The sequence below is a fragment of the Coregonus lavaretus genome (genome assembly GCF_964263955.1).
Source record: "Coregonus lavaretus genome assembly, chromosome: 6".
NCBI lineage: Eukaryota > Metazoa > Chordata > Actinopteri > Salmoniformes > Salmonidae > Coregonus > Coregonus lavaretus.
The window spans coordinates 23,592,925-23,615,916 of NC_139993.1; the positions used below are offsets into that span (position 1 = coordinate 23,592,925).

At 41.8% G+C, this 22,992-nt stretch overlaps 1 protein-coding gene across 1 annotated transcript in view; it reads right to left on the bottom strand.

Annotated features, from left to right (window-relative positions):
- Positions 1–22,992, bottom strand: part of LOC311130833 (26S proteasome non-ATPase regulatory subunit 1) — a 116,675-nt gene that overhangs the window by 23,987 nt on the left and 69,696 nt on the right. Inside the window, exons 17-19 of the mRNA XM_084163637.1 lie at positions 15,086–15,200; positions 4,076–4,192; positions 1,711–1,813 (exon numbers count right to left, since the gene is read on the bottom strand). Coding sequence (XP_084019763.1) covers positions 1,711–1,813; positions 4,076–4,192; positions 15,086–15,200 — 335 coding nt within the window. The remainder of the gene's footprint in view (positions 1–1,710; positions 1,814–4,075; positions 4,193–15,085; positions 15,201–22,992) is intronic.

The window sequence follows — 22,992 nt, forward strand, 5'->3', positions numbered from 1 at the left end:
ATTGTGCAAATGTATTTATGTTTTCAATAAACATTAAAATGCAAATCAATTGATAACATTTTTGACATGCGTTTTTCTGGATTTTTTTGTTGTTATTCTATCTCTCACTGTTCAAATAAACCTACCATTAAAATTATAGACTGATCATTTCTTTGTCAGTGGGCAAACGTACAAAATCAGCAGGGGATCAAATACTTTTTTCCCTCACTGTATGTTAAAAAAGCATACTGCCTCCACCTCATTGCAAAGTGGTGTGTGACGCACTGAAGCCTATATGCACTTGAATAGCGAATGGAAATTGTGCTTCAATTACCAGTTGAGAAATAAAAATAGTCATTTAACACACGATTGCATTTAGAATTGTTATGCAATGATTGGGCTTATAAAAGCATGTTTCACTCCAGCAGCAACAAATGAGCTGTCTGACAGATTTCTACTCATCATAGGCTCTGTATCTGTATGCTCTGCGCGTGTGATAAACATAACGACTAACGAAAATACACATGCGCCAATTTAATTCCACTAAATTATGAACCTATAGACCGATAAGCATGACCGGTCAAATGTATTTCCATCATTAAATAGGCTAAAAAGCATTATTTTGCAATGGGACTTTTTTTCTTCTCCCGGACAATTGGCCGGCTTTTCATTTATTCATTTTTTGGCCAAAAGCAGGCTAATAGTAATGAGCGATTTGTGCTTTTTGAGATCGGTTCAGGTTCGGTTCGATTACTTATTTTTTTTTTTTTCACGGTTATCGATTCAGATTATTTATTTGCACATTAAATACATTATAAAATAATGACATTAAAAGGATTAGAGCTTTTTAATAGAAATTCCAAAGCCAAAAATTGTGAACTTTCAATTGCCAAAACATTGAAAATATTCCATCGTCTCTGTCAGGGCCACATAGAAAAATAGGAAATTATTATGAAATAATAAAATATTTCAGTTGTGTATATTGCTTAGTTTTATTTGATGACTTTATAATTGTTAATTCCTTAAAGTCATCATCTCATCTCTGCTCAGGCAGTAGCAGCCAGCCAGCCAACAATCTAACGTTACAGTATCTCTGTTTTCCCCATACTGTACTGTCTTTAGACATCCTATTTAACTAGGCTAACCTGCCTAAGTATGCTGCAGAGCTGTCTGACAATCATTTTACTAGTTTTTCAAAGTAGATCAGGCAGACTGTCTCCATCCCGCTCTCTTGTCATTGTGTTGTAAACACATGTGTATCTAACCTAACGTAGCAGCCGTAAAATGGTATCCAACTAATAGACGTTGGTCAATTAGTTGTTTAATAACCACAAAAACAAAAAATTAAATTTTGGTTAATCTCTCAGCACTACCGGCTAACGGAAATCCTGGCGCGCATACACACACACAAATAAACACATAGACCGTCAGACTAACAGTAATCACAAGAGTCATGTTGCTGTTCTCAATGCTGGCCAGCCAGGTGCTAATGCATCGTAGCATGATCGCTTCCAGAGAAGGAAGTTGGGGAAAATCACAGGACACAGGGGTGGTCAAGCCCTGAGGGGCGGCTGGGACTTGACCCCCTGTAAATCTTGCCAACACACACACATATTCAGGCACACTTCCCCTAAACAGCAGACTGAAACAGATACACCCACGCATCTTCTGAAGAAATCCCACCGCTGCCACCAAATGTCAGTCACACACACTTGGACACAAGACACTGACCTGCATCCAGGATGCCCTGGGCCAGGATGGCCCCGAACTTGGCCATGACGTCATCGTGCTTGTCATTGATGACCTTGGAGTATAGCTGCCGGAACTGGTTCACCTGTGTCAGGAAAGCAACGAAAACCATTATGACTCAAACTCATTGTTCAGTTCATTTGGTGGGCCTCCACATTATAATCTAGCACTCTTATTCCATAAAATATACTTAAGTTCTTTGTTGTCCAGTTTTTGCCTCTGATAAAGTCAATATGCATGCCAAGGCCCACATTTGGAACTGACATGAAGCGAGAGCCACTATCACCTGGTTAGAAACTCACTAGACCCTTCTCAATAATAAATATATAAGAAGAAAGGGTTATATGGCTAAAACATTACCATTAATAATTCCATGTAACATATTTCAAAGGAAATTAAAAATGAGTCCTGTAAAGTAAGTGGCCCACCTGGGAGCGAGGCACTGAGGCACATACTCGACGAACACGATTTAACACAACTGCACCGGATCTCCTTCCTGTTTCAAGAACACTTGAAAACATCAGTGTGGCTTCACATTTAAACAGGCCCACCGCAATTAATGACAGCGTGGCTTCAACCATAAAAAATGTCACACAACGAAATAACCGAGAGAGGGTGTGTGTATGAAAGAAAAGTTTAGTTGAGCGTGTGTGTTTACATTACTGGCACGTACCGTGTGCGTGGCTTGAAATAAAAGTGTGCTGAGAAAAAAGCCAGCAGGCGGGCAGTCCCTAACAATATGGCAGTGTAGGCCTACATAAACAACCTGCATGTCCAAGGTGTACACACACACCCGCCGTACTGCCACGCTAGCTGCTATGCCACCATCATCAGTGACAGAGCACACCAAACAAAATCTGGAAAGATGCTGAAAATACCCCCCAGAGTAAACACGGGCACAAGTGTAGTGCCTCCTGCCGTTTCCAATTTAAAATGAGTCTCATTGAACAATCTTTCAAACCGCCCCGAGCTCAAAGGCTGTTGCTGTACAGGCCGATACCAGAGGATGCTTTGAAAATGGGTCTGGCATTTCTTAAACGGCTGTGACAGAGCTTGTTGTGCAAAACGGAGAAAGAGAGAGAGAGAGCAGCTCCTTTTAGCTAGCCTCCCCACCCTTTTCTCTTTCCTACCCTCTGCTGACTGATATCCCTTTCAAACAGAACCTGCCACCTTTTCTTTATATCTGAAAGGTATTACCGGCGACAAAGCCTGTACTTGTATTTCCGCCAACCAGCCTAGTCATGATTGCGGTAATGTTATTTCAAAGTCCCGCCAACCTCTCAGTATAAACGTCGCCCTTCATCTTACCGTCTTTGGCATGGATTAAATCATGAACATTCTATTGTTGTTGTCTGACATTAAAGTTGTCTTTGTCATTATGAAAAAGTATAAACACAAAAACAGCAGTCTGCATGACATCGCAGCAGCCTGGTCCAAACAGCAACTTTACCTGCATTCTTTTGTGCACCCCCCATTTTTTTTTGGGATATGTCAATCTTGCAAGCCAGGCAACGAAAAGAAACATTCTAGACAATCTTTTAGCTTGTTGCTAGCTATCTAGCTGGCTAGCCAGCTCATATTATTACCAGAACATATCTGACAACGTTTTGAGTTTAACTGTAGCCAACTTTTTATTCACCATAACAGGAAAGTTAACACATTACAAGGTAATGTATGCGAGCTGCTAACTTACTGCTGTGAATGTGAAGAAATGAAAGCAGTGCATTTCTGTCTGGGGAATTTAGAGGGGAATTTAGAGCTTACTGTCACGCCAGGTTACCATGAAAATGACTGCAACAACAGGGTCAAAGTTGAATGCCTCTTGCTCAGTTGCGGCTAAGCAATGGCTATATAGAAAGGCGAATGCTGACAAGAATGTGGTAAACATTTGGCTGTTTGAAAGGGCACCATATAAACATTCCCCAATTTATTATTTTTTCAGGCAACATACCGCAAATCCTATGTGAATCAGGTATCATTGTTAAATACCATTGCCTCAATTTCATTTTCTTTTGTCCTTTCATTTATTTTCTCACTCCCTCATTATACTCAGTATTAGGCACTGAGGCACATCATCGCTCAGTTGAAAGCCCCCTCGCTTGAAACAGACAGCTTTTGCTTAGGACCCAGAGCCCCCACTGGGACTGGTTAGGATTCAGCAGCAGAGAAGTTGAGGACTCAAAATAGAGAAAATGTCTATAGGTTAGCATAACATGCAAACAGATAATTCCACCATTAGCCATACAACAAATATATTTTAAAGTCTGTGAATAACAAAGTTACTGGTCGCCAATTTCTCTCCTAAATGTGGGCTGTGAATGGGATGGACTGTTTCACTTCCACTCACCTTGGGACAGGTGACCTCGGTCTGCTGGATCATGATGAGGGCCGATGAGATGAGGGCGCCCTGTCTCACATAGTTCACTGGGTCATTGGTCATGGGCTCCAGCAGGTTAATGGCCTCCTGAGAAGGGAGAAAGAACAAAATAACTTGTCAATGATAATAAAATACACAAATTAAACGAACACCTAGAAGACAACTTAAACAGAAAACAGGTAAATCCTCAAGACGAGGTTATCGTGTTGTTTAGAGTCCAAGTAAATTACTTAGACGTAGTTGGGTGCTACTCGCGTACGAGCACAGTACTTTGCTGTTCTACAGGAGGATAAGCCCCAGCTCCTTAAGGGAGAAGAGGCTCAGGTTGGTAAACAGTGAGCTCTCTCAGTCCAGTTAGGAACCTCTAGGCCAGTGTTTGGACCAGCGATCTCATGGGTATTAAGAGTTAAGCCTGGCAGAGGGTACCAGCTCAGCCGCTTGGCACAAGTTACCAGGGGCTTCTGAGGAAGGGCGGGCTCTGCTGTGCCAGGGCAAACCTCAGCACTCAGCAGTGAGGACCCAAGATGAGGCCTACACTTGAGATCTCTATTGGATTCATAGATTGAAAACATATTGCCCTTAAAGGGGAATGGAAACACTTTAAAAAAGTAAAGCTCAGCAAAGAGATGTATTCAATCCACTAATACTAAACATGTGCATTTAAATATGACGCCAATGTGTCATTGGTAGGTGCGCGCAAATAGTGAGTTTTGGCGCGGAGACTGAAAGTGAATGCTGCCACTGGGATGCTCGGGTGGCATTCAGGCCAAAGAGTTAAATCTTGGTTTCATCAGACCAGAGAACCTTGTTTCTCATGGTCTGAGAGTCCTTTACGTGCCTTTTGGCAAACTCCAAGTGGGCCTAGTCGGCTCGGGGATTAGAACCAGCGACCTTTCGGTTACTGGCACAACGCTCTTAACCACTAAGCTACCTGCCGCCCTAAAAGGTATTACTATTCTGATTTCAGATTATCAACCCTTACAAATAAAAAAAGAAGACTCGATATGCTTTAACATTTTCTCTATCTTAATTAGGAAGTTGTGCAAATGGCAGTTCTTTGGGGAAAAAGGCGTATAAAATACACATTTACACAGGTGTTTTTTCTTGAATGATTACCATTTGATTGATGTGGTGCTATTGTATGTCATATCATTTGAAAGAGCCATTTCCCAGCTTTCAAATTATGTATCATGTTTTCATACATGATTTGACACCAGCAAATTATGCTAATTAATAATTCAGGAATTCCAGAACTCTCCTACCGGTGATGCAATAATGCCAATATGGCAATTTACAGTTAGCTGGTGTTCTAAAGATTAGTGTTTCCATTCCCATGTAAAAATGATTTTTAATTCTGCATATTAAGACAAGCTTTAAAAAGGAATATATAAAAAAGGATTGGGTGAGCATAGAGGAACTTAAGTAACTGAATACTACACAAAACAAAGGGATTTAAGAACTGAACCACTCAGAATCTGTTCTCTTTGGTTTTAGTCTCTTAGCAGTGTGGAGTGGTCTTCCAAGGTCAGCAGAAGCCTACTACTTCCTCCCATCATGTCTCAATAATGAACAAGAAGGGGGCCTCCGTCTCCTTGTTCTTAGCTGCTCCACTCTGGTAATGACTGTAACCCACACTGCCGGCCCCCCAGAGGGCGGAGTCCGCTCTCCATGAGAGAAAACAAACCGATGACACGAGGTGGGGAAAATAAATGATTGGCTCCGAGCTCTCCGCTCCGCTTACCGTGGCAACGGCGTGCAGGGGGGCATGGCGTTAAACGGACACTGACGGAGCCTCAGCGACCACATCCTCTTTGTGATTGGTCTTGGTGCAGAGGTTTTAATTGCGGGTAATTACTGTCAGATTCAATCAGCAGAGCGAGCTGATGAAGACCATGGCATACAGACAGGGGCCTCAGTAGTACTGTAGGAAGACTTATCACTCCTCCTTTGGGCTAGGTGAGAGTTCTACACTGTCAGAAGTTTAAATACAGTGCCTTCAAAAAGTATTCACACCCCTTGATTTTGTCGCGTTATATGTTTTACTGAGATTTATTTGTCACTGGCCTTTGCACAATACCCTATATTGTCAAAGTAGAATTCTGAATTTTTACAAATTAATACAAAATGAAAAGTTGAAATGTCTTGAGTTAATAAGTATTCAACCCCTTTGTTATGGCAAGCCTAAATAAGTTCAGGAGTAACAATTTGCTTAACAAGTCATAATATTTTGCATGGACTCTCTGTGTGTAATAATAGTGTTTAACATGATCTTTGAATGACTACCTCATCTCTGTAGTACACACATCAACATATCTGTAAGGTCGCTCAGTTGAGCAGTGAATTTCAAAAACAAATTCAACCACAAAGATCAGGGAGGTTTTCCAATGCCTCGCAAAGAAGGGCAGCTATTTGTAGACGGGTAAAATAAAAATAAAAGCAGACATTGAATATCCCTTTGAGCATGGTGAAGTTATTAATTACACTTTGGATGGTGTATCAATACTCCCAGTCACTACCAAGCTACAGGCGTCCTTCCTAACTCAGTTGCCAGAGAGGAAGGAAACCGCTCAGGGATTTCCCCATGAGGCCAATGGTGACTTATGGCTGTGGCTGTGATAGGAGAAAACGGAGGATGGATCAACAACATTGTAGTTACTCCACAATACTAGCCTAACTGACAGAGTGAAAAGAAGGAAGCATGTACAGAATACAAATATTCCAAAACATGCATTCTGTTTGCAACAAGTCACTAAAGTAATACTGCAGAAAATGTGGCAAAGCAATTCCATTTTTGTCCTGAATACAAAGTGTTATGTTTGGGGCAAATCCAATACAACACATTACTGACTACCACTTTCCATATGTTCAAGCATAGTGGTGGCTGTGTTGTGTTATGGGTACACTTGCAATCGTTAAGAACTGGGGAGTTTTTCAGGATAAAAAGAAAACTGAATGGAACTAAGCACAGAGAAAATCCTACAGGAAAACCTGGTTCATTCTGCTTTCCACCAGACACTGGGAGATGAATTCACCTTTCAGCAGGACAATAATCAAAAACACAAGGCCAAATCTACACTGGAGTTGCTTACCAAGAAGACAGTGGATTTTCCTGAGTGGCTGAGATATAGTTTGACTTAAATCTACTTCAAAATCTATGGCAAGACCATACAATGGTTGTCTAGCAACAATCAACAACCAATTTGAAGAATTTTGAAAATAATAAATGGGCAAATGTTGCACAATCCAGGTGTGGAAAGCTCTTAAGACACATACCCAGAAAGACAAAGGTGCATCTACAAATTATTGACTCAGGAGTGTGAATACTTATGTGAATTAGATTTCTGTATTTCATTTAGAAGAAATTTGAAAAACATCTATATTTTTTTTAACATGTTTTCATGACGGCGCACACCTTTGTAGTGACAGATAAGGCTGCATGAAAGAGGGTCCAATCCAAACCCTAGGCAGCGAGAACCTAAATAAAACTGCAATAAAAATATCCAAACACCCAGGTGTATAAATTATGGCAGAGGGCATGCGCTCCATCTAATAGTTTACCCACTGCTCCAGCCACATCATTATTCCTCTCCCCGAAGACTGACTCTGCTTGGGCTAAGGTACCTAAAAGTGATCAGCCCAAATCATTAAGCAATTCTGTACATGGTGGCAGCCTCTTCTCCCTCTCTATGTTACAGCCTTATTCTAAAATTGATTAAATTGTGTTTTTCCCCTCATCAAGTTACACACAATATCCCATAATAACAAAGCAAAAAGCGATTTTTCGACATTTTGGCAAATGTATAAAAAAAAAATATACAAAACGGAAATATCTACTGTTGAAGTCGGAAGTTTACATAAACCTTAGCCAAATACATTTACTACTCAGTTTTCACAATACCTGACATTTAATCCTAGTAAAAATTCCCTGTTTTAGGTCAGTTAGGATCACCATTTTATTTTAAGAACGTGAAATGTCAGAATAATAGTAGAGAGAATGATTTATTTCAGCTTTTATTTATTTCATCACATTCCCAGTGGGTCAGAAGTTTACATACACTCAATTTGTATTTGGTAGCATTGCCTTTAAATTGTTTAACCTGGGTCAAACGTTTCAGGTAGCCTTCCACAAGCTTCCCACAATAAGTTTGGTTAATTTTGGCCCATTCCTCCTGACAGAGCTGGTGTAACTGAGTCAGGTTTGTAGGCCTCCTTGCTCGCACACGCTTTTTCAGTTCTGCCCACACATTTTCTATAGGATTGAGGTCAGGGCTTTGTTATGGCCAATCCAATACCTTGACTTTGTTGTCCTTAAGCCATTTTGCCACAACTTTGGAAGTATGCTTGGGGTCATTGTCCATTTGGAAGACCCATTTGTGACCAAGCTTTAACTTCCTGACTGATGTCTTGAGATGTTGCTTCAATATATCCACATAATTTTCCATCCTCATGATGCCATCTATTTAGTGAAGTGCACCAGTCCCTCCTGCAGCAAAGCACCGCCACAGCATGATGCTGCCACCCCCGTGCTTCACGGTTGGGATGGTGTTCTTCGGCTTGCAAGCATACCCCCTTTTTCCTCCAAACATAACGATGGTCATTATGGCCAAACAGTTTTATTTTTGTTTCATCAGACCAGAGGACAGTTCACCAAAAAGTACGATATTTGTCCCCATGTGCAGTTGTAAACCATAGTCTGGCCTTTTTAATGGCGGTTTTGGAGAAGTGCCTTCTTCCTTGCTGAGCGGCCTTTCAGGTTATGTCGGTAAAGGACTTGTTTTACTGTGGATATACAGTGAGGGAAAAAAGTATTTGATCCCCTGCTGATTTTGTACGCTTGCCCACTGACAAAGAAATGATCCGTGTATAATTTTAATGGTAGGTTTATTTGAACAGTGAGAGACAGAATAACAACAAAAAAATCCAGAAAAACGCATGTCAAAAATGTTATAAATTGATTTGCATTTTAATGAGGGAAATAAGTATTTGACCCCCTCTCAATCAGAAAGATTTCTGGCTCCCAGGTGTCTTTTATACAGGTAACGAGCTGATATTAGGAGCACACTCTTAAAGGGAGTGCTCCTAATCTCAGCTTGTTACCTGTATAAAAAGAGACCTGTCCACAGAAGTAATCAATCAATCAGAATCCAAACTCTCCACCATGGCCAAGACCAAAGAGCTCTCCAAGGATGTCAGGGACAAGATTGTAGACCTACACAAGGCTGGAATGGGCTACAAGACCGTCGCCAAGCAGCTTGGTGAGAAGGTGACAACAGTTGGTGCGATTATTCGCAAATGGAAGAAACACAAAATAACTGTCAATCTCCCTCAGCCTGGGGCTCCATGCAAGATCTCACCTCGTGGAGTTGCAATGATCATGAGAACGGTGAGGAATCAGCCCAGAACTACACAGGAGGATCTTGTCAATGATCTCAAGGCAGCTGGGACCATAGTCACCAAGAAAACAATTGGTAACACACTACGCCGTGAAGGACTGAAATCCTGCAACGCCGCAAGGTCCCCCTGCTCAAGAAAGCACATATACAGTGGGGGAAAAAAGTATTTAGTCAGCCACCAATTGTGCAAGTTCTCCCACTTAAAAAGATGAGGCGCCTGTAATTTTCATCATAGGTACACGTCAACTATGACAGACAAAATGAGACTTTTTTTCTCCAGAAAATCACATTGTAGGATTTTTTATGAATTTATTTGCAAATTATGGTGGAAAATAAGTATTTTGTCAATAACAAAAGTTTCTCAATACTTTGTTATATACCCTTTGTTGGCAATGACACAGGTCAAACGTTTTCTGTAAGTCTTCACAAGGTTTTCACACACTGTTGCTGGTATTTTGGCCCATTCCTCCATGCAGATCTCCTCTAGAGCAGTGATGTTTTGGGGCTGTCGCTGGGCAACACAGACTTTCAACTCCCTCCAAAGATTTTCTATGGGGTTGAGATCTGGAGAGGGGCTAGGCCACTCCAGGACATTGAAATGCTTCTTACGAAGCCACTCCTTCGTTCCCGGGCGGTGTGTTTGGGATCATTGTCATACTGAAAGACCCAGCCACGTTTCATCTTAAATGCCCTTGCTGATGGAAGGAGGTTTTCACTCAAAATCTCACGATACATGGCCCCATTCATTATTTCCTTTACACGGATCAGTCGTCCTGGTCCCTTTGCAGAAAAACAGCCCCAAAGCATGATGTTTCCACCCCCATGCTTCACAGTAGGTATGGTGTTCTTTGGATGCAACTCAGCATTCTTTGTCCTCCAAACACGACGAGTTGAGTTTTTACCAAAAAGTTCTATTTTGGTTTCATCTGACCATATGACATTCTCCCAATCCTCTTCTGGATCATCCAAATGCACTCTAGCAAACTTCAGACGGGCCTGGACATGTACTGGCTTAAGCAGGGGGACACGTCTGGCACTGCAGGATTTGAGTCCCTGGCGGCGTAGTGTGTTACTGATGGTAGGCTTTGTTAATCTGGTCCCAGCTCTCTGCAGGTCATTCACTAGGTCCCCCTGTGTGGTTCTTGTGATCATTTTGACCCCACGGGGTGAGATCTTGCGTGGAGCCCCAGATCGAGGGAGATTATCTGTGGTCTTGTATGTCTTCCATTTCCTAATAATTGCTCCCACAGTTGATTTCTTCAAACCAAGCTGCTTACCTATTGCAGATTCAGTCTTCCCAGCCTGGTGCAGGTCTACAATTTTGTTTCTGGTGTCCTTTGACAGCTCTTTGGTCTTGGCCATAGTGGAGTTTGGAGTGTGACTGTTTGAGGTTGTGAACAGGTGTCTTTTATACTGATAACAAGTTCAAACAGGTGCCATTAATACAGGTAACGAGTGGAGGACAGAGGAGCCTCTTAAAGAAGAAGTTACAGGTCTGTGAGAGCCAGAAATCTTGCTTGTTTGTAGGTGACCAAATACTTATTTTCCACCATAATTTGCAAATAAATTCATAAAAAATCCTACAATGTGATGTTCTGGATTTTTTTTCCTCAATTTGTCTGTCATAGTTGACGTGTACCTATGATGAAAATTACAGGCCTCTCTCATCTTTTTAAGTGGGAGAACTTGCACAATTGGTGGCTGACTAAATACTTTTTTCCCCCACTGTACAGGCCCGTCTGAAGTTTGCCAATGAACATCTGAATGATTCAGAGGAGAACTGGGTGAAAGTGTTGTGGTCAGATGAGGAGGAATGCTGCCTATGACCCCAAGAACACCATCCCCTCCGTCAAACATGGAGGTGGAAACATTATGCTTTGGGGGTGTTTTTCTGCCAAGGGGACAGGACAACTTCACCGCATCAAAGGGACGATGGACGGGGCCATGTACCATCAAATCTTGTGTGAGAACCTCCTTTCCTCAGCCAGGGCATTGAAAATGGGTCGTGAATGGGTATTCCAGCATGACAATGACCCAAAGCACACGGCCAAGGCAACAAAGGAGTGGCTCAAGAAGAAGCACATTAAGGTCCTGGAGTGGCCTAGGCCAGTCTCCAGACCTTAATCCCATAGAACATCTGTGGAGGGAGCTGAAGATTCGTGTTGCCAAACGTCAGCCTCGAAACCTTAATGACTTGGAGAAGATCTGCAAAGAGGAGTGGGACAAAATCCCTCTTGAGATGTGTGCAAACCTGGTGGCCACCAACAAGAAATGTCTGACCTCTGTGATTGCCAACAAGGGTTTTGCCACCAAGTACTAAGTCATGTTTTGCAGAGGGGTCAAATACTTATTTCCCTCATTAAAATGCAAATCAATTTAACATTTTTATGCGTTTTTCTGGATTTTGTTGTTGTTATTCTGTCTCTCACTGTTCAAATAAACCTACCATTAAAATTATACACTGATCATGTCTTTGTCAGTGGGCAAACGTACAAAATCAGCAGGGGATCAAATACTTCTTTCCCTCACTGTCAAAGAAGTGTGGATCATCATTATTTGGTCCGTAAAGGTTAATGAGCCATATCTGTTTATGGTCCAATAACATATTTAAAATAATCCATCTACCTTGCGTATCTGTTTGGACAATTTGCACATTCGGATCGAAATTACTGTTAATTAATATCATCATCCCTTTTGAGTTTCTTTGCCCATGGGAGAAGTACAGTGGGGAAAAAAAGTATTTAGTCAGCCACCAATTGTGCAAGTTCTCCCACTTAAAAAGATGAGAGAGGCCTGTAATTTTCATCATAGGTACACGTCAACTATGACAGACAAAATGAGGGAAAAAAATCCAGAAAATCACATTGTAGGATTTTTTATGAATTTATTTGCAAATTATGGTGGAAAATAAGTATTTGGTCAATAACAAAAGTTTCTCAATACTTTGATATATACCCTTTGTTGGCAATGACACAGGTCAAACGTTTTCTGTAAGTCTTCACAAGGTTTTCACACACTGTTGCTGGTATTTTGGCCCATTCCTCCATGCAGATCTCCTCTAGAGCAGTGATGTTTTGGGGCTGTCGCTGGGCAACACGGACTTTCAACTCCCTCCAAAGATTTTCTATGGGGTTGAGATCTGGAGACTCCAGGACCTTGAAATGCTTCTTACGAAGCCACTCCTTCGTTGCCCGGGCGGTGTGTTTGGGATCATTGTCATGCTGAAAGACCCAGCCACGTTTCATCTTCAATGCCCTTGCTGATGGAAGGAGGTTTTCACTCAAAATCTCACGATACATGGCCCCATTCATTCTTTCCTTTACACGGATCAGTCGTCCTGGTCCCTTTGCAGAAAAACAGCCCCAAAGTATGATGTTTTCACTCCCATGCTTCACAGTAGGTATGGTGTTCTTTGGATGCAACTCAGCATTCTTTGTCCTCCAAACACGACGAGTTGAGTTTTTACCAAAAAGTTATATTTTGGTTTCATCTGACCATATGACATTCTCCCAATCCTCTTCTGGATGCACTCTAGCAAACTTCAGACGGGCCTGGACATGTACTGGCTTAAGCAGGGGGACACGTCTAGCACTGCAGGATTTGAGTCCCTGGCGGCGTAGTGTGTTACTGATGGTAGGCTTTGTTACTTTGGTCCCAGCTCTCTGCAGGTCATTCACTAGGTCCCCCCGTGTGGTTCTGGGATTTTTGCTCACCGTTCTTGTGATCATTTTGACCCCACGGGGTGAGATCTTGCGTGGAGCCCCAGATCGAGGGAGATTATCAGTGGTCTTGTATGTCTTCCATTTCCTAATAATTGCTCCCACAGTTGATTTCTTCAAACCAAGCTGCTTACCTATTGCAGATTCAGTCTTCCCAGCCTGGTGCAGGTCTACAATTTTGTTTCTGGTGTCCTTTGACAGCTCTTTGGTCTTGGCCATAGTGGAGTTTGGAGTGTGACTGTTTGAGGTTGTGGACAGGTGTCTTTTATACTGATAACAAGTTCAAACAGGTGCCATTAATACAGGTAACGAGTGGAGGACAGAGGAGCCTCTTAAAGAAGAAGTTACAGGTCTGTGAGAGCCAGAAATCTTGCTTGTTTGTAGGTGACCAAATACTTATTTTCCACCATAATTTGCAAATAAATTCATTAAAAATCCTACAATGTGATTTTCTGGATTTTTTTCCCTCAATTTGTCTGTCATAGTTGACGTGTACCTATTATGAAAATTACAGGCCTCTCTCATCTTTTTAAGTGGGAGAACTTGCACAATTGGTGGCTGACTAAATACTTTTTTCCCCCACTGTATATTTCGTCCCCCCATTCCTTTTTCCACGCAACTTCATCTAGAATTGTTGAATGAGTTTCCTGTAAACAATATATATTATATTCCTTCTCTTTGAGCCATGTAAATATTGTTCTTCTTTTGTTATTATCTGCTAAGCCATTACAAGTTTCAAATCTATTTATCATTTTATAGATATAGATATATATATATATATTTGTAAATTTACCAATAGAAAATACCATAGTGACTGAGTGTCCATATAGCTGTACAATGATATTTGCATTGCTACTAAGTAACCCTCCAATTGTTCTCCACCAATTCCCCCGCTAAAGCCCCTCCCCATCCCAAGTTGGGCAGTCATCCCAGTGATCGGCATACCACCCCCGTCCCCCCCGGATCCCCGAGAGGCCAGTGTGCGCTATTTAATTGTCTGATTTCCCTGACCTGATGGGAGATCAAAGCAGCGGTGGAGTGGGTGGTCTGGGCTGGAGATCATGTGGCGGGCTTTGCACTGTATAGCATGTTTGTTCAGTAGGTGAGGGGGATCCAATCAGGTCAGATGCTGTGAAAAAAATGTAATAGTAGGCCTATAGGCTACACCAGTGATATGTAGTAGGCTACACACTTTATTTTAATGCAAACCTTCAGAATATACACTGAGAAACTTGAAAGAACTTGTGGCTCTCACGGTCAAGCGAAATGATACAATGTATCACTTGAAGAGGAAACAACAATATGTAGTCCAACAACATCGCTCCCAAACAGCACAGATGTGAGATTATTATTATTTTTAGCTGTAGAATCACTGGTCCTCTTAAATTGTAATTCCAAGTAGCACATAAACATATTTAGGGTCATATGACAGTGTGCTCTGCCAATCCTCCCCTTCACACCAGGGCTGCCAAGAATATAGGGTTGCTAAAATAATGGATCTGTGAAAAAAACAATACAATTGCTCCCCACTACCAAGACATGTATATATTTAATGTATTCCTTGAATGGTGACCACAGCCCTTCCGAAAACACATTTAAATCATGTTGACTTACGTTATTTTGCTACACGCATGGTGTGTGGGAGGGATACAACACAGCCCTGTGGCAGACTAGGAGGAGCTTTCACAATATTTCATAGACCCTTTTAATTATTTTAGATTCATGAGGCTGCATTAAGAAGTGTCTCCAGGTAAGCCTATGGGCTGATTTTGGACTGGACAATAGAATTTGCAGGTTGTTCACAGAGAGGTGAGGGAGGGAGGTCGGTCGGGAAAGGATGTACATGACGTGGAAGAAGGGGCACTCACCTTGTTGCCTGTCCCGGCACAGCAGATGCCCAGGGCCATGGCAGCCCCGCAGCGCACATGGGGGTTGTAGCTCTCTGACAGGAGGGACACCACACTAGGGCACTGATCTGGGGTCCTGTACACACACAGAGAAAGAGAAAGACATTGTAATTCAGTTACGCTCATTGTTATTTACATCAAACATCAGAGCAATGGTCTTGCGCCTTGCACACAAACAATGTAAAAAGGCCTAATAAAAATCCATTACTAATATAAATCATTATTATTATTATTATTATCATTATTATTGTTAAACTGTCTCAGACATCTTTGAAGACATTGCGGGTCATTCTATAAGAACTAATCTAATTGGCACCAGGTCCGAGGCTTTAATATCATTATAGAATAATTGTACAAGTGATAGGTGGCTCAAAGCTACAGCACATCAAAGGAATTGCAACAACCTAACTCTGAACCGGTGTTGGAGGGGGGAACTTGGAAGTGTGCTGTGTGAAATAGGGGTAGTGATTTATATTTATAACACCTCTCTTTATGCATTTTATCTGGGGGTGCTGTATGGGAAAGGGAAAACCTTGTGCTTAACCATTTTGCTAGATTGAAATCTTTGGCTTGAAGTATAATGGCATGGGTCTAGTGCAGAATGGAAACAAAAATTATCTGCTAAGTATAAATTGTTATTTCTTTGCTGACTTAAGTGAAGACTGAGCAAAGTCAATTAAGACGTACAGCTGGGGCGACGCCAGCCTCTTAACTCGTTCACTATATTTGTCAAAATCCCTTTTAGTCTTACAAAAAGAACGAGCACACTGAAACATTATAACGTCCACCCAACAGTCAATGTTAATAAAGAATGTTTTTTTATTAAATAATAATCAAGATCACCGTAATTTAGGTGATGGGATTTTTACATGTGGGCAGAAAACTGTGCCCCATGCAAATTTACGGTGTATTTTGGCAGAATGTTACTTCAAGTCTTAACACCACCAGTGTAATGAAGTGAATATTCTGGCTAACCTTTCCAATCCACTACATTTGACCATCTTGTGTTTCACATGTAAATGCCAGGGCTTCTTCCCCATCACATTTTCCTGGCTTCCACAGGCCCAACTGTCTCACTATGAGGAGCCTCGTTTTGAACCAAGACTCAAATACCTTTTGCAAACTCAGTCCAGGCAGCTGTGTCAAGATGGTTTCTTTAAACAATTTACACAAGGTGATTATGGTCGATCCCTCTCCCATCCTACCCCTCCGCCTTCCCTGTTCAGGGTGGGACAGTAGAACCCTTACAGGAGTATGGGGTGAGAATATAGAGGTAAGAAAAGTGTGGGATATACGGGCGGAGACAAGGGGATGTAGATTTGGGACCCTAACCTCTCGTAACTGCATCTTTACTTAATGCACTTAATGTGCCGTTAGGGTAAGGGCCATTTGCCATTATGCGCTTGAGATGTGAAGTGAATTTAATGGGCTCTGTTCTAAGAGGAATGAAGTGGGACCGGATAGAGAAGGCACATCTGGGCTACACCGACTGTTGCTGGAACAAGACAGGTAGGTCTTAAGAGAGGACACAGATGGCCGACGATCTGCCAAAAACAGTCAGTGGCCAATCATCACTTGCGAGCAGTCGCCATCTTTCCCAATTCTTCTAAAGTTGCGGATGGCTTTCAACCTTGAACGAATCAGAGTGCAAGGAGGGAAAACGAAAGTGAAACTTAAAAAATGCAAATGAGCTGTGGATTGTAGCCTGTACAGTGTGTTCCAGTGCGTCTTTTAGCGAAAATTCCTGCCAACAGTTAGCCAAACCTGTCAGCTACATGGAATGTTTAATGAATCATATTTGGTCACAAAAAGGGGAATGCAATAAATTACAACTGGTATGGAATAATACTGCCTGAGAAAGAGAGGGATTTCCTCCAAAGTAGTGACATAATAGTACAAGTCACTTCTTACTTAAATCACTATAATGTGTGCTATATTACCAGTGTTGGAAATGTATTACAGCATAGCCTGTCATAATGTCTTGAATTAGGCAGTCTGTCAGGTACAGACATGGTTGAAACCATAAGGGAGCAAACAATTGACACAATGGGATGAGGTAAGCAGCATCATATTGAGTGTGTTATACAGCCTGCTATGCTGTGAAAGGCCATTGATAAGACCAACATTGCCTCGGCATGAATGGTGAAACCGATCAGATTACCATGTGCCTTCAGATTTCCCAGAAAGGTTCAGTTCCCTTTAATGGTAATTGGGAGTCTATCAGTCAGGTATTAATCGTCATTCACTCAAAAAACGATAGGCGGTAAACCAATCCCCTATAAAACAGACTCCTTAGCTTTCTCCAAAAAACAAGCATCATCGTCGATGTAGCAAATCCCTCTCCATGACTCCCATGCTACTAACTCACAAAACCCCATTAGGGTCCTAAGAAAGGGTCTGAAACACTGTTTCAGTGTCAATGATAAAATCCAGACGGTTCTATGCACATAAACCGCTAAGCCTCCCAGGGTCTTTCATTCAGTCTTCTCCATTAACGCAGTGGCGAATTCCGGCGGCCTAATGTCAACTGGCCTGTTTGGATTTAGCATCTCATCTCAACTGGCCAACAAGGGCATTATTTGATCACAAATGGCAATCACTGGAAGATCTGGATCGCCTTTCAATTTCACCAGCAGGGATATGAGATGCTATTCTGGTAGATACAGTTGAAGTCGGACGTTTACATAAACTTAGGTTGGAGTCATTAAAACTCGTTTTTCAACCACTCCACAAATTTCTTGTTAACAAACTATAGTTTTAGCAAGTCGGTTAGGACATCTACTTTGTGCATGACACAAGTAATTTTTCCAACAATTGTTTACAGACAGATTATTTCACTTATAATTCCCTGTTTCACAATTCCAGTGGGTCAGAAGTTTACATACACTAAGTTGACTGTGCCTTTAAACAGCTTGGAAAATTCCAGAAAATGATGTCATGGCTATAGAAGCTTCTGATAGGCTAATTGACATAATTTGAGTCAATTGGAGGTGTACCTGTGGATGTATTTCAAGGCCTACCTTCAAACTCAGGACCTCTTTGCTTGACATCATGGGAAAATCAAAAGAAATCAGCCAAGACCTCAGAAAAAAATGTGTAGACCTCCACAAGTCTGGTTCATCCTTGGGAGCAATTTCCAAATGCCTGAAGTACCACGTTCATCTGTACAAACAATAGTATGCAAGTATAAACACCATGGGACCACGCAGCCGTCATATAGCTCAGGAAGCAGACGTGTTCTGTCTCCTAGAGATGAACGTACTTTGGTGCAAAAAGTGCAAATCAATCCTAGAACAACAGCAAAGGACCGTGTGAAGATGCTGGAGGAAACAGGTACAAAAGTATCTATATCCACAGTAAAACGAGTCCTATATCGACATAACCTCAAAGGCCGCTCAGCAAGGAAGAAGCCACTGCTCCAAAACCTCCATAACAAAGCCAGATTACGGTTTGCAACTGCACATGGGGACAAAGATCGTACCTTTTGGTGAAATGTCCTCTGGTCTGATGAAAGAAAAATAGAACTGTTTGGCCATAATGACCATCGTTATGTTTGGAGGAAAAAGGGGGTTGCTTGCAAGCCGAAGAACACCATCCCAACCGTGAAGCACGGGGGTGGCAGCATCATGCTGTGGGGGTGCTTTGCTGCAGGAGGGACTGGTGCACTTCACTAAATAGATGGCATCATGAGGAAGGAAAATTATGTGGATATATTGAAGCAACATCTCAAGACATCAGTCAGGAAGTTAAAGCTTGGTCGCAAATGGGTCTTCCAAATGGACAATGACCCCAAGCATACTTCCAAAGTTGTGGCAAAATGGCTTAAGGACAACAAAGTCAAGGTATTGGATTGGCCATAAGAAAGCCCTGACCTCAATCCTATAGAAAATATGTGGGCAGAACTGAAAAAGCATGTGCGAGCAAGGAGGCCTACAAACCTGACTCAGTTACACCAGCTCTGTCAGGAGGAATGGGCCAAAATTCACCCAACTTATTGTGGGAAGCTTGTGGAAGGCTACCCGAAACGTTTGACCCAAGTTAAACAATTTAAAGGCAATGCTACCGACCCAAGTTAAACAATTTAAAAGGCAATGCTACCAAATACTAATTGAGTGTATGTAAACTTCTGACCCACTGGGAATGTGATGAAATAAATAAAAGCTGAAATAAATCACTCTCTACTATTATTCTGACATTTCATATTCTTAAAATAAAGTGTTGATCCTAACTGACCTAAGACAGATAATTTTTACTAGGATTAAATGTCAGGAATTGTGACAAACTGAGTTTAAATGTATCTGGCTAAATTGTCTGTAAACTTCCGACTTCAACTGTATATGACTACCACAAATCTATTCTTGGATCAACTGCAACTTCTAGGGTGTACAGCGAGACCTGTGGCCAAACACAGGCTTTGTGGATAGGGTCGTCAGATAGCCTATATAGTCTATTGTATGGCTAAACAAAACATTCCTGCCAGTCGCAAAATTGTCAATGACACAATTCTCATCCATCAAGCTAATGTTTACAAAATATGAATGAGGGTATGGTAAAATATGAACTTGCCAATGATCCAATGCTTTCTAAATGTAAGGTTTACGACCATTGAATAGCAATGCAATGGCTTGAGGTTGAATGTGCCTTTCGCTTTGCTAATGCAGATAAATAAACTAGACGTCATGGGTCACTACTTCACAGGAGAGCCATTTGAACGTAAAATCATTTTTTGGGCAGAAATGCCTTCTGGAACATGTGAACTTTCATGTGCCTTAATAACAAACTTGTATGCCATCTGTAAATACAAATACAATTGTTAAATTACGAGCCTAGTTGGTTTAGCCACAAAAAAAGACAGCAACCTTCCCGCTAGCCATGATTGGCTGAGATAATGAGTGGGCAGGACATGCCGAGAGATGAGTTTGGATTGGTCTGCCATATAGCACGCTTCTGTCTATTTGAGCTGGTCAGTATGTGTAGGTATTCCTGTCTAACGCGGCTTTAAAAACAAAAAATATTGCGTAGGTAAACTGCATAAATGTTGCTCTCCACTTCCTGGAGGACCGAGTTTTGAAATCAGTGGAATTAGAGTATGATAGCTAAGGAGATGGAGAAAAAACCTGTCTCCGGATTACATCCTCAAACTAAGGGCAACCATGGCATCCGTGAGGGAGACGCGTCCATCCATGATGTATACAGGTAAAATAGTCTAGCTAGCTACATTTTCAGATATTACACATTTCTAATTTTGACAAAAAGGTTGTTTTCATTTCAAGTTAAAGCGTACTGTTAGCTAGCTAGCTAACGTTAGCTGGCTGGCTGGCTCGCTAACTAACGTTACGTGTATGATCTTATTATTCGAATCTCAGAACCATTTGCTTTGCTAGTTATAGCCTAATGTTAGCTAGCTAAAATGTAACCTGGTTGGTTAGTTACCTGCAAATTCATGCAGGGTAGTAACACCATGAGTTGGGATTATGGTTCATTGTTTACCTAGCTAGCTTGCTACATGTCTTAACAAAAGACTCCACTATGCAAGTAACAATTTCAGGTGTGTTCGTAAATTCAGTCTGAGTATGCCAGAGCGCAGAATAACTGATTAATTTACGAACGCTCAACATCAATTGAATACAGTGGGGGAAAAAAGTATTTAGTCAGCCACCAATTGTGCATGTTCTCCCACTTAAAAAGATGAGAGAGGCCTGTAATTTTCATCATAGGTACACGTCAACTATGACAGACAAATTGAGATTTTTTTTCTCCAGAAAATCACATTGTAGGATTTTTAATGAATTTATTTGCAAATTATGGTGGAAAATAAGTATTTGGTCACCTACAAACAAGCAAGATTTCTGGCTCTCACAGACCTGTAACTTCTTCTTTAAGAGGCTCCTCTGTCCTCCACTCGTTACCTGTATTAATGGCACCTGTTTGAACTTGTTATCAGTATAAAAGACACCTGTCCACAAGACCAAAGAGCTGTCAAAGGACACCAGAAACAAAATTATAGACCTGCACCAGGCTGGGAAGACTGAATCTGCAATAGGTAAGCAGCTTGGTTTGAAGAAATCAACTGTGGGAGCAATTATTAGGAAATGGAAGACATACAAGACCACTGATAATCTCCCTCGATCTGGGGCTCCACGCAAGATCTCACCCCGTGGGGTCAAAATGATCACAAGAACGGTGAGCAAAAATCCCAGAACCACACGGGGGGACCTAGTGAATGACTTGCAGAGAGCTGGGACCAAAGTAACAAAGCCTACCATCAGTAACACACTACGCCGCCAGGGACTCAAATCCTGCAGTGCCAGACGTGTCCCCCTGCTTAAGCCAGTACATGTCCAGGCCCGTCTGAAGTTTGCTAGAGTGCATTTGGATGATCCAGAAGAGGATTGGGAGAATGTCATATGGTCAGATGAAACCAAAATATAACTTTTTGGTAAAAACTCAACTCGTCGTGTTTGGAGGACAAAGAATGCTGAGTTGCATCCAAAGAACACCATACCTACTGTGAAGCATGGGGGTGGAAACATCATGCTTTGGGGCTGTTTTTCTGCAAAGGGACCAGGACGACTGATCCGTGTAAAGGAAAGAATGAATGGGGCCATGTATCGTGAGATTCTGAGTGAAAACCTCCTTCCATCAGCAAGGGCATTGAAGATGAAACGTGGCTGGGTCTTTCAGCATGACAATATGACAATGATCCCAAACACACCGCCCGGGCAACGAAGGAGTGGCTTCGTAAGAAGCATTTCAAGGTCCTGGAGTGGCCTAGCCAATCTCCAGATCTCAACCCCATAGAAAATCTTTGGAGGGAGTTGAAAGTCTGTGTTGCCCAGCGACAGCCCCAAACATCACTGCTCTATACTTATTTTCCACCATAATTTGCAAATAAATTCATTAAAAATCCTACAATGTGATTTTCAGGAAAAAAAAATCTCATTTTGTCTGTCATAGTTGACGTGTACCTATGATGAAAATTACAGGCCTCTCTCATCTTTTTAAGTGGGAGAACTTGCACAATTGGTGGCTGACTAAATACTTTTTTTCCCCACTGTATGGCCGGTGTCAGTAAACGTTGGCAAAAAAGCATAATTAAATTGTTGCCAGCAGCACAGTTACAGTCTCCAACGCTCTGGATAACATGAAAACAGCCTAACCAGCTTTGCTAGGGCGAGTAAAATGGTCAGTGGGGTGTTCTCTCATTTGTGTCAGGAAGTAGCTAGCAAGCTAGCCAATGTTAGCCAGTTAGCTTGGGTGCTTGACTGCCGTTGTGAGGTCAGAACGCTTGGATCAACCCTACTCATCGGCCAGAGCGTCCAGTGTGCGCTCTGAACGCTCCGAGAGCGAAACGAGATGGGTGGGGGTAAAGCTTAAGAGGATGTGAACGATGCCGAATGGGTGTAAACAAAGAAGAGCTCTCCAGTAGGTACCAAAACATTCAAGGGCCATTTTCTCAAAAGTGAGAAGAGTAGAATTACTTTCCCATTGTTCCTCAAATGCAGTGTATGATATACCATTTTGTAGCTCTGTGTCTCTGCTTTTATCCAATGTAAAAAACACAATTTCAAATGTTGCTACATAAGACCGAATCAAGGCGGTCGGTCACATTTAGAGCCATTCATACACATTGAGTTAAACTGAATGCTCCAGGAGTTAGCTGTACATTCTGACCGTGAGTGTAAAATATGTCTGTGTGTGCACACTAGGGTTCAGCGATATTACGATAGTAACGGATATCGAAGATGATTGACAGCCATCGTTGATAGTGACGACATTGTGATGTGACAGACGATGTACTGTATAACCTATTTCAACTTGACTGGCACCACACAGTAAAGAGATGACCTGGCAGCTCAAAGCAGGGC